General features: G+C 45.6%; 1 protein-coding gene across 1 annotated transcript; it reads left to right on the top strand.

The window, feature by feature from the left end:
* The first annotated feature begins 1,035 nt into the window (after positions 1 to 1,035).
* Positions 1,036 to 8,389, top strand: LOC118331672 (nuclear pore complex protein Nup98-Nup96-like). The gene is made up of 13 exons (XM_035666739.1): positions 1,036 to 1,103; positions 1,270 to 1,516; positions 3,673 to 3,788; positions 4,154 to 4,434; positions 4,585 to 4,860; positions 4,937 to 5,094; positions 5,423 to 5,563; positions 5,664 to 5,812; positions 6,033 to 6,254; positions 6,333 to 6,574; positions 6,831 to 6,985; positions 7,278 to 7,389; positions 7,868 to 8,389. The coding sequence occupies exons 1-13, from the start codon at positions 1,036 to 1,038 to the stop codon at positions 8,065 to 8,067; spliced, it is 2,367 nt and encodes a 788-aa protein (XP_035522632.1). The 3' UTR covers positions 8,068 to 8,389.
* Positions 8,390 to 12,239: the final 3,850 nt, after the last annotated feature.

The raw sequence follows: 12,239 nt of genomic DNA, 5'->3' as shown, positions 1-12,239 counted from the left end.
TGTCCTGGGGGTTTGGCGGAAGCGAAAGTCGGTTTCTGGCGTCAAAGCCCTGGTGTTCGCGAGCAGTTTTTCTGTTGGGGAGCCAGCTTCTGGCGCAGGGGCCACCGTCCGCGGGACCAAGTATAGCCACCCCACCCGAAAGGAACGTACCGCAAAACAGCCCCGCATCCTCCACAAATCCCTTGATCAACAACAACACAACAAAACACAACTTTATTTTTATGTGTTGTTTTGGGGAAGCTTTCTCTCTGATCTTCGTTATCGAGGAGGAGTACAGACCTCCCTGAGTGACAGACTCTTTAGAGGGGCGACGGGACCTGACGCCAGATCTGCCGGAACGCACGACCGTGTCCTGACCGGCAGCTCTGGAGTATCTGGTGGCGAGCAGGAAGTTCGGAAGAGCGCCCCGCCGCACCAGTGTAAGGGCGGAGGTTCGAACGGGCGCCGGAGAGCCCGGGAACAATAGCGGAGGAGGAAGAGGGGGCGGGAAGTCTGACAGCTAGCAGGAGGCGCGAGGTAAAAACGAAGCCTGAAGGAGACCACCTCACTGCAGAGAGAGAGGAAGAGAGAGGAGCAAAGACAGAGAGAGAGGACAGAGAGAGAGAGAAAAGAACAGAAGAGAGGAAGAGAGAGGACAGAAGAGAAGAAGAGAGAGAAATGAGAGAGAACACAGAGACGAAGAGAATGAGAGAGTACAGAGAAGAAAGAAGAGAGAGAGAGACAGGAGAGAGATTTATTCAAAAACAATAATACAAAAACAATGCTACGATTAAAACATGTTGAACATTTTAGAGGTTTTATTGAGCATCGTTTCCACCGCTTGCTGGAATTCATGAGATGATGTGAAGATGTGACAGGAACCGGGATACATGTTTGAATCCCGGAGAGTAAAGAGTCATAACCAGCGCGTTAATAAAATATATATAAACAGAATTCCCTACTGCCAGTGAACGAGCATCATGCAGCAGGGCATTCATGAAGGTTTGTGACTCTGGAGAAATAAAGGCTACTAAACCACAGGTAAGTGGAATCGAGATGAGTGCGTTCTCTACCAAGGACGGCTCTAGCACTCGACACGAGAGGAGGACAGACGTCAGTGGAGGGTAACCTTCTATCGCGTCGTGGTCCTGGAACATGTCCTATCTCTCCTCATCCTCACAAATAGAACGCCTTCTCATGATCTGCGCGATAAAAGTACAGGAGATTTTTTATTTGCGCGCGGTCTTGAGATGAGTGAAATTGCGTTCCTTTTGCGTGCGAGGGCCGCAGCTGTACCATGCAGGTGTGCGGCGCGCTGATGCCAGCGAGACAGCCATGTGGCCTGGACGCAGAAGACGCGTCGGTGCTCGTGGAGATCAAAAACCTCGAGCTTAACCGCCCAACGTGTCCATATCCCCCGCAGCAGCTCGCGCCGTCCTCTCTCCGCCTCCCCAGCATGCTGTCATCGTGGAAGCTCTGTGATGTCGCCAAGCGATGTCTAGCTCCGCACGCCAACACGGACAAGATCCAATACACAGTGGGACTGAAAGACACACAACACTACCACACCACACATACGAGCACACACCCACACACACACAACAACACACACAGTTCATATAGTCGTTGCAGGAACTTGGACATTTCAGCTCTGACTTCTTTAGGCTCCAGGCGCCTATTGAGGATACATGACATGATCCATGCAGACCTAGTGATCCTGCAAGGACGTGATTCTCAACTGATCTCAGACTGATCCTCAGACCTGATCTCAGACCTGTACTCCATTCTCTGCACATGATATCAGTCTATCTCAGCACTGAGACGCTCAGTACCGGGTGATCATCAGACCTGGATCTCACTCATCTCACTTGTGATTCTTGATTCTGATTCCCCTCACAGAAAACTATTCCTTTAATCTTTCTCTCTAATAAAATAAAGACATCTTAATCTTCCGTTGGAGCTACTAACATTTTTATACCTGAGCTCACAGTGTAATCCAAGCTTTTATTATCGGTTATCAGCACAAAGAGAAGCTGCTCGATCTGAATCACAACTTATACAGATCCCAAATCAATAAATCTTCTCATTAACTTTATTTCATTACTATGCCATAGTAGTATTGCCCTCTGGAAAGAATTAGTACGATATCTTATGTCACAAACCCTCCACTCATTTACAAGCACTCCTGAACCGTGAAGACAAGGAACAAATCATAGTTACGAGAATTCATAACCCAATAATATATGCAAAACACCAGCCACACATTCAACACACAACCATTGTCCTGATCGGTTGGTTGTTTTCTGTCCTCATCGGGGTAAAGACCAATCGACTATCGCTGAGTCGAGTTTTTGGGCAGATTTTGTCATTTTATTTTGATAATTGATACGTTCTGCCTCCGAAGAACGAGTGAGAGGGAAACAGCTGTAACAGCCAGAATATTTTCACTCAAACTGCAGTTAATTAAAGTTTATTCCACTAGTCTGACAACAGAAATACAGTTAATAAGGGCATTTATAGAGGTCAAACCGGACTCAGACTGTTAATAAACATCTGTGCCTGCGACTGCAATCGGTGGGCTGAGATACAGACACACACGAGACAAAAAAAAAATTTAATCTCCCTAACGTTTGACAAAGCAAACCCAAAACCGAAGCCAATCGAACTGGACAGACGCAGAGCGGTAAAGATTTAACATCTGGTTAGCTAATATGCCCAAGACTATTATCCTGAAAGCGAAAAACACTTTATTATATGTGAGCCAGAAAGGGATGAACACAGTTTGACCCATATTCTCGTCTATATGCACCAGAACTACGAGCAGCACTTTAATAAACTCTGCTGCACACATCATTTATCTTCTCCTCTTACATTTTATGAGAATCATCTTTTAAGCAAAATGCCAAAAGCTTCACCGTTTCCAACCTGTGACTGAATGGATGGTTATTATCGGATTAGTATCGGTTATTGTGTGGACGGTTCTTCGTGTAAGATCAAACAATGGAGCTCCAGAGATGTTGACACTTTCCTCACTGCACAAACATCGGACTCGACTCGAGCAGCACGTTGTGTTGTTTACTGTTGTGTTTGTTTACTGTGTGTTTGTTCCGTCACTGTGGATTTGCCTTTTACTGGATGAAATTAACCCTAAAAAAAGTTTTTGGGCTTCTAAATGAAAATAATAACAGAAAGTCCTGCTCTTTGTCCGTCTGCTGCCTCGACTATCTCAGGTTTTATTTTGACGGAGACCATCAGATTGTGAACGCCTTCTCTACAGGCACATTTCTGTTCGTACAACTACGGCACACAACGCTCTCCACGATGAATCTGAGCTAAACTCCACATCGTCCACTGGCTTCTGCTCAACAACCATAAAAGACAAACTTGCATAACAAACAGCTTCCACCTTCATATCTGTAAAACAGGAAATATTTCTCATCATTTAGGCTCCACTTTAATCATCAATAAAAACTGCTTAATGCTTGTGCATGTAGAAAAAGGTCTCTAACTTCAGTAATATCAGGTCGTTCTGAGATGATCACAGAGTGAAAATACTGAACGTCGTCAGGAACGGACGTCAGCGCAGAAGAAGCAATTTTAAAAGTCTACCAGCAAACAGCTGGAGCCAGTTTGAGAGAAATGCTCCTTTAATCATTCTCAGCTGTGTCGTGTTAGGATGATAGATGAGAGGAGGATAGTGTTGATGGCGCAGCTGCTCTACTGAGCCTGTTGCGCACCGTGCTGCTGGGAGGGGGGAAGCTGCTGCTGCAGCCTGGAGGAGGAGTGACATCGTCGTCTTCAGCTTCTGGGTCGGTTTTAAGCGAACTATCCTCTTCCTCGTCAGAGTTCCTGAGGCATATTGAGAAATGGCCACCTAAGAGAGAGAGAGGGGGGGGGGAGATCAGTTACACTGAACTACATGAGAATAGACACCTGAGCAGCACAGGAAAGCGTTATTATTATTAATTATGCTTATTGGCGACAGTCACACTGACAGTAGGTTATTAGACTGAACCAATATAAAATAAAAAACTATATAACACATATACACATATTATACATATACATATATCACACACACACATAAGAGAGAGAGACACACAGACAGACACACAGAGACACACAGCAGCAATCCCAAAGCAGACAGGTGGATTCTGTAGTCCTGGTTCTAAAGCGGTTCTGTCTCCTGCAGTCTGATAGAGAGCTCCTACAAGGTGGTCCTGGAGCAGCTGGTGGGTCTGGATCCTCCGGCAGCAAAGGTCAGTGAGGAGGAGGACGATGAGGAGAGCCAGGCGGTGCTGCAGCGCCCCCTGGAGATCTGCCTGAAGCACAGCACCGTCGACACTCCGGACGCCTCCGCCTGCCCTCTGGTCCGACCGCAGCCCGGCGTGGCGGCGCTGCACGAGTACGCCGAGTGGATCACCGAACTGAACGACAAGCAGGGAGACGTTGATCGTAAGAGACCCAGGATTCCTCTCCACCATTTTAAATTCATCGTTAAATCGTTTCATTTTCTGATGGTGTTCTTCAACATTCAGTCGATTATGTCCTTTTTCTGTATTCAGTTTAGTTTGCTCAAATAATCTGATCTTCATCGTCCTCCAGCCCTCCTAGGTTACTGGTCTGAGGTCTGGACCCTGTGCGAGGCCCTGTGGGGCCGGTTGGGCCCCGCAGATCAGGAGCCGGACATGGAGATGCCCGGCGAGTACGAGCAGCAGCTGGAGAGGAGGAGGACCTTCTCAGCCTGGCTGTCCCGCGGGGCCACCTGCAGGGTGGAGGAGGAGGTGGCGCTGGCGGGGAAGGGCCGCCACACGGAGGCCATCTTCAGCTACCTGACGGGCAACCGCATCAGCGAGGCTTGTCGGCTCGCACAGAAGGAAGGTGAGAGTGAAAATGTAATGTAAATAAGTAAAGAAGAGTCGCTGAATGTCTTGGTACTGACACTGTTTGTCCCCAGGAGACCACCGTCTGTCCCTGCTGCTGTCTCAGGCCATGGGCTCTCAGTACTGCCGGGACCTGCTGGCCCTTCAGCTCGCCGACTGGAACCGCATGCAGACCGACTGCTACCTGCCCGAGGAGCGCCTGCGCATCTTCGCTCTGCTCGCCGGGAAACCTGTACGACTTTTGACTGGTTGAACCGAAATACTGCAAAGACATTTTCCGACTATTGGAGGCGGTTTCACAGTGTAGCCCTGAATTTGGTTAAAATGTTTCATGAAAGGATTTTAAACAAACAGTCTGCGGCCCTCCTTCAATACTTTTAGCCTTAACCTCGATTATAATGACCAAATATCCTCACTCAGATTGTAAAGTGGAACTGACTGCAGAGATCTTTCCAGTACACAAAGCCTGTTAATGATCACACATTGATGTTACTGATCAGTGAACACTAACTGACGGGCTGTGAGCCGTGCTCTGATGCTGCCGCTGTTTCCTGTTACAGGTGTGGCAGTCGTCTGAGTCTGTGGTGAACGTGTGCTCTGAGTTGGACTGGAAGCGCTGCGTGGCCGTCCACCTCTGGTTCATGTTGCCTCCGACCGCTTCGGTGGCCGGCGCCCTCGCCAGATATGAGGCCGCCTTCCAGGTGATCCGCCGCCGCCTCTCGCTCTGCTGTCAGATTTTTCACGCCGTTACCTTCAGCAGACAGACCGCTGACCATCGCTGTGGTTGTTTCTGTCCCACAGGGCTCGTGTGAGGGGGGGAAGTACGCCTGCGCCCCCCTGCCTCCGTACCTGGAGGCGGAGCAGCCGGACATGGAGGATGAAGAGGAGGAGGAGTCTAAACGGCCGCTGCACGACCTCTGCTTCCACCTGCTCAAACTGTACAGCGACAGGTAAACGTCCCTCACCTTCACTGTTTCTGCCTTTTAAACTAACATGTTATGTTGCTTCTAACAGAAAGTAACCTGAAAACTCAGATAAGTAAATAAGTTAAATTATGACTGAATCATTTTATTTGTGAGAGATTTGAATAAGTTGCAGCTCCTACATTTCCCATAATGCAGCTCCAGTGTGTAACTCAGGCCACTAACCCTGATGTGTGTCCCTGTGCAGACACTACAGCCTGCAGCAGCTGCTGGACCCTCTGACCGTCACCTGGGAGCGTCTGGACTACCGTCTGAGCTGGCACCTGTGGGGCGTCCTGCAGGCGCTGCACTACAGCCACCTGAGCGCCTCGCGCCAGGGCCTCCTCCACGCCAGCTACGCTGCGCAGCTGGAGAGCGCCGGCCTCTGGCACATGGCCATCTTCATCCTGCTGCACATCCCTGACCACACGTAGGTCCAGCTCCTCTTCCTTCTGTTTGTTAACGAGAACTACCGCAGTACTCACACAGTTTCTCCTTGCGTCCTCAGTCAGCGGGAGCGAGCGGTGAGGGAGATGCTGACCCTCCACTGCCCCCTGCAGGAGACGGACGAGTCAGTCCGGAGGGAGCGCTTCCTCACCGAGAGGCTGCTGATCCCGGAGCAGTGGATCCACGAGGCCAAGGCCACCAGAGCCCGCCGCGACGCCGACCGACACCAGGAGGCCCTGCACCTGTACCGGGCCGGATACTGGAGCCAGTGTCACCGGCTGCTGATCCAACACCTGGCCTCAGGTCTGAACCCTCGGAGGGACTCGGTGTTTCTCTCTGATTCACTGGGCTTTATGGATCAATAATCTTATTTAAATATCATTTTTATCTGTTTTAGTATCTTCTGCAGGATTACATAAAAAAATTCTAATTGTATAAATCATACATTCAATGTACAAACGTATGATTCAGTTCTTTTTTTAATTGAAGTCGGTGCTGAAAATGTTTTCACCCTTCTCATTTTATAATCTTGTGTTTTGTCCCTCACTTCCTCCCGTAGATTGCATCATCAACGACAACCACGACTACCTGCTGGAGTTCCTGGAGGGGCTGGCGGTCCCTGAACACAGCGCCACCATCCAGGACTGGGACACCGCAGGGAGGGTTTACCTGGACTACATCCGAGTCATAAAGACCCTGCAGGACATCCAGCAGGTACGGACTCCAGATATCTCACTTAGACATAAACTGGCCCAAACTTATCAGAGGTTTTCTAACAATTATTGATAGATTGTTTAAGATATTGATCAATGAGCTTCAGAGGGGGTGGGACTGAGCAGACACAGACATAAATCAACAACTGTGTGGTCGATCATCACGAAACTCACAGGATATGTCCATACAAGGACCTGAAACATTTTTGTACCAAGTTTCGTACCGTCCACCGGGTGACGTACCGGTACCGTCCACCGGGTCCTGATGAGTTTTGATGTTTGTGTTCTTCCAGATGGAGAACGCCGGTTACGAGTTGGAGCGTCTCCACACCAACGTGACGTCTTTGTGCAGCAGAATCGAGCTCCTGCCCTGCAGCACCGCCAGAGACCGCCTCGCCCAATCAGGTAAGACTCACCGACACATCTGTGCTCTGATTGGCTGACGTCAGGTGAAGGTGAGGATTAGAGACAACCCCACAGACCCTGAATGATGAGGATTGTAGTTCTAAAAGACTACAATGATTCCTCAGGTAGGCGGAGAATAAAAGCAGAGACAGAATCAGTAAGGTTTGTTACTGTTAACGTTGCACCATCGGTACTTTACTATAATGCTGCAGGTGCACTGGATTTTAACCACGTATTCACAGGAAGGCTGCGTCTGTTAGGACCAACGCAGAAACACGTGGTTATAAAACGAGTCTACCTCTGGCAGATCAGAGTGTACGTTACAAGGTTCCCTCATAAAACACAACTAGGGAGGTTCTGCAGAGTCGAGGGAAGAGTCGTCGTAGCGAATGCGGAGGTTCAGGTAAAGTCAGCTGCTGTTGTTCGGGTTGTGTCGCTAACCAAGCCCCACCCCCTCCCCCCTCCTCCCTTCATGCAGAAATGGCGAAGCGTGTGGCGAACATCCTGCGCGCGGTGCTGAGCCTGCAGCAGGGCGACGCGGCGTCTGACTCCCTCAGCATCCCGCTCGCCCAGCTGGCGCCGCACATCGCCCGCCTGCCGATGCCGGAGGATTACACGCTGGAGGAGCTGCGAGGCCTCACGCAGTCGTACCTGCGGCAGCTCATCGTCAGCCAATGAGAGCGCAGGACAGTCGGGAGCTGCTCGAACATCATGAAATCTGACGCAGAAAAGTTTTCCACAAAGAAAGAAAAGGAGCAAAAACAAACTTTTAAGGAGTCTTGAGTCGAGGAGGAAGAGGAAGAGGAAGAGAGCCGTTTGAGAACTTTAATTTGGAGTTTATTCTGTTTAAGTTTGTCCCGAAGAAAACAGGCACAAAGCTTCGCAATGTCATTCCTCCTCACCTGTGTGTGTGTGTGTGTGTGTGTGTGTCTGTCTGTGTGTGTGTGTGTGTGTGTGTCTGTGTGTTTGTGGTGTGTCTGTCCTGTGTGTGTGTGTGTTCTGTCTGTGTTGTGGTGTGTTCTGTCTGTGTGTGTGTGTGTGTGTCTGTCTGGTGTGTGTGTGTGTGTGTGTGTGTCTGTGTGTGTGTGTGTGTCTTTAGGAGCGCTTTCAAAAAGAACCAGCAGGAGTTTAATTGAACCACCCAGAACTGATTGAACTTAAATATTTTTCCTTTATGTTTCCTGTTACTCGGGAGCTCAAGTCCCGTAGAAAAGGTTTTTATTCACTTCTGCCACAAACATATGGAATGATTTTCAAGGACTTCCTGGGTTTTCCTGCTTCATTTTCTGTTTCATTTGAAAATCACTCAGCAGACTGCTGATCAAATCACTGTTGATAGATTCAAATCTCTCTTGCTTAAAGTTGCCATCATGTACCACACTTGCTGTTACTGAGAGATGCTAATATGCCAAGCTAATGGAAAGACAACCAACATTTTTAAAAGATGTTTAAAAGATCAAATATCATCTTATTAGCTAATGTAGAAAATGTTTAGCCTTACGAGTTAAGGTAATAAGTAACTAATGCATGTAAAATGATCCCAGATAGTAAATCAAACATCAATCCACTGGCCAATGCTACTATAGCTACATCAATCATTCTTTTGCTAATGTTGATGCAGATTTAACTTAATTAATAAATGGTGTTTTTGCCTACATTTGCTAAATTAAATGCACTATTTTATTCGCTTTTTTATCTTTTAAACATCTTCTAAATGGTGATTAAAGCAATCGGCTCGCTGTTCCAGAGGGGGGGCCTTTACGAAGGATTTTTTTAATCTGCAGGTGTCCCAGATTTAAGTTTTTATATATTTTCTGATATTTGAGGTTTTCACTGGTGGAATAAAATCAGATTCTTCTTGGTGTTTTATTTTGAAATGTTCGGCCGTATTTCCCTCTTCAGCAAGAGTTTTTTGTTTCTCTCCCGTATGTTTGAACGGCGGTCGGCACCGCATGAGCGCGTGCGTGTCCAATGGTAACCTCAGTCACGTCGTTTGACTCTGACCCAAAGAAAGCGGCAACGTTATTGGAATTAGTTTCTGACACAGTGTTGGGGGGGGGGGCTGGACTGCTCGTTTGTTTCTTTTCCTTTCAAAGATTTGGTTTTTATTACGAGTAAAATAAAAGCGCGTACAGCTTAACGTAACGTGTTCATCTGTGGATATGTTGAATAATTCCCTCGATATTAAGACGAGCAAACGGGTTCTGATGTGCACAGCCTCAGGAGGAAAGCTCAACCTCAAAGTGTAAATATGCCTAACGCTTTTTGTAGATTTTCTTGTTTTTTCCCTGTTGAATGTCAAAGAGAGGTGTGTGTGTGTGTGGTGTGTGTGTGTGTGTGGTGTGTGTGTGTGTGTGTGGAGTAAACTACAGTTCGAGTCGTCAGATTTTCTAAAGCCGAAGAGTTTCCTTCCAAAAAAACGGCTGCCAACCCAGAGGATTTTCACTGCCATGGTATATATAAATATTGTATATTTTGGAAAGTCAACAGGGGAATAATTCAGGTCATTTTTATCTCCCACCTTTAATTATTAAAAATTGGATTGCAAAGGTTTTGGAACGAAACCCTTCACTTATTGATTTCTCATAGATTAACGTCAGCTTGCCCAGAAACTGTTTTTGTTTTTTCACAGTAACCAACAGGGAAGCTCATGTAACGATGTTGTTTCCCTCATGTTCCACACAAACTGTGGTGTGTGTGTAGGTTACATGGATGGATGGTGGAACGCTTTTGTTTGAGTGTGGGTGTTGCATATTTTTGTTGATAATATTTTTTAATAAAGGTCAAGTAGAAATAAACAGTTGTTTTTTCAATGTCTAATAAAACATTTTCCACAATCTGAATGTCAACCACTTTAAGTTACTGTGCAGACAGATTATATTTAGATTTGCGCCCTAGATGGTCGCACTAGAGCAGCCTCTCAAGACCCAAATGACACGGCCCACCAGACTCCATTGAATAAAACCAGTGATTTTTACCTCGCAGATAAACTGAAATACATTCAAGCTTGGACAGAAAAGAAAAACAAAGTATTTCCAACAATCCCAATTTCAAGCAGAATCCTGTATGAAGAAAACGTTAAAAACATTCAAGCTCATAAATCAACTTCTCCATAAGAACTCCTACTATAACGTGGAGCCTGCCCCTGCTGGCCCATAAGAGAAGAAATTGGCAGGATTCGCAGATCTGAAAGCTTCCGGCGTTATTTAGTGCTGTGAAAGTTTTGCTCCCCTTCCTTATTTCTCTGGCTGATTTTTTTGCATATTTGTCACATTTAAATGTTCAAGATATCAAACCAATTTATATTAGACAAAGATAACCTGAGTAAATACAGAATGAGTTTTTAATGATTTTATTTATTAAGGCAAAAAAGCCAACCGTCTTTGACATACACAAGGTGGACGCAATGCAAACTCTGGAAGACGAGTTTGAAGAAATCACAACGAGAGGGACTCAGGTTTGAAGTAGCCATGGGGGAAAAAATAAGTAACAAATAAAGACTAACATGGAAACATTAACATGAATAAAACTTTTTTTACAGCACTGGTTTATACTGTCGATGGAACAGTTAGAAGATTTAATGGTAAGTTTCTAACAAATGTTAGTTTGATCCGTGTTTTCTCTTCTGATGAATGGCAGTAATAAAACAACATAAATGTAAAAATTGTAAAAACTGATGCTAATACAGATAAAAAGAAACCATGATGAGGAATAATTTTTAATCTGACGTACAAAACAATTTACACCAATGTTTGATTTGAAAAGTCCGGACGGATTAAATAAGCACTTCATGGATATTATCAATCATCAAAAATGCTTCAATAAAAGCTGATTAACCGTTACACTTTAAGGTAGGATAATAAACTAAGGTGCTACACTATTTAATGTACACCTAACAAATTTAATCTATAAAAGTTTCTTTGCGATATTAATAATGATCAAACAATTCTTGGCACACAAGCGAAACAAGTAATCTAAATTTGAGATGTAGAATCCATGAGTGATTTAACAGAGACTTAGCTAACAAATCCTAGCAGATAGTATTTTGGACAAGCTACGCTACAACCGTTCATCTCTGCTGATCAAGTCAATAATTTGTTATTATCTTAACAAATTGAACTTTAACCAGATGAGACTAGAACAAAAAGATAAGGAGAGCGGATTTTGGGGGAGAAGTATGAGCATAAATCAGAAAAGTGATGTTTGGGTAAATGTTTTATAAGAAACAAAATTATGTTTTAGTTCACCTGATACTCAATAATTGGCATCCTTATTAACATTATTTTTTCCGGCTGTTAATCTTTTTTAATTTTACTTCGTGTATTTCTGCATTTGCTGAGAGAGGAATTTTATCGAGGGGAGACTTTCTTAAATCCCTTCTCCAGTTTGGAGGTCGAACGACTTTCGCAGAAGTTTAGACGACACAACAAACGTGTGGCACCTCCTGGTTGAACTCTACTCAAGGTGAAGTCTCCCTTCTTTATGGTTATGATTCCTATGATTTTTTTAATGTTCATCTTCTGGCGGCCAACCACTTTGGCCCTGTGTTGAAGACAGTTAACAGTTTATCACATGGCAGTGAATGGAGGGTGCAACGTATTTCTGAGAACATTTGGTTTTAATTTTTGGCCTCACAGACGTGGGCTGACTGCTACCGTTGTGATCTGGTGAATCCAGTTTGAAAGTTTAGAGATACGGTTCAAAGTAGTTTCTGTCTTAACGTTGGCGACCTTAACGACATCTCCAACTGATAATTGCCTTTGCATTGTTCTTGTTGTCTCCCACATACATACGCTGAATGGAACCGGTTCTCATGCTTGTAGTTGGAAGTTTTTGTCCTCTCTGTCTTT

The sequence above is a fragment of the Morone saxatilis genome, unplaced genomic scaffold, assembly GCF_004916995.1.
Source record: "Morone saxatilis isolate NCDOM2014 unplaced genomic scaffold, NCSU_SB_2.0 Contig20, whole genome shotgun sequence".
Taxonomy (NCBI): Eukaryota; Metazoa; Chordata; class Actinopteri; family Moronidae; genus Morone; species Morone saxatilis.
The sequence above is the reverse complement of the archived record's forward strand: the minus strand, read 5'-3'. Positions and strand labels throughout refer to the sequence as shown.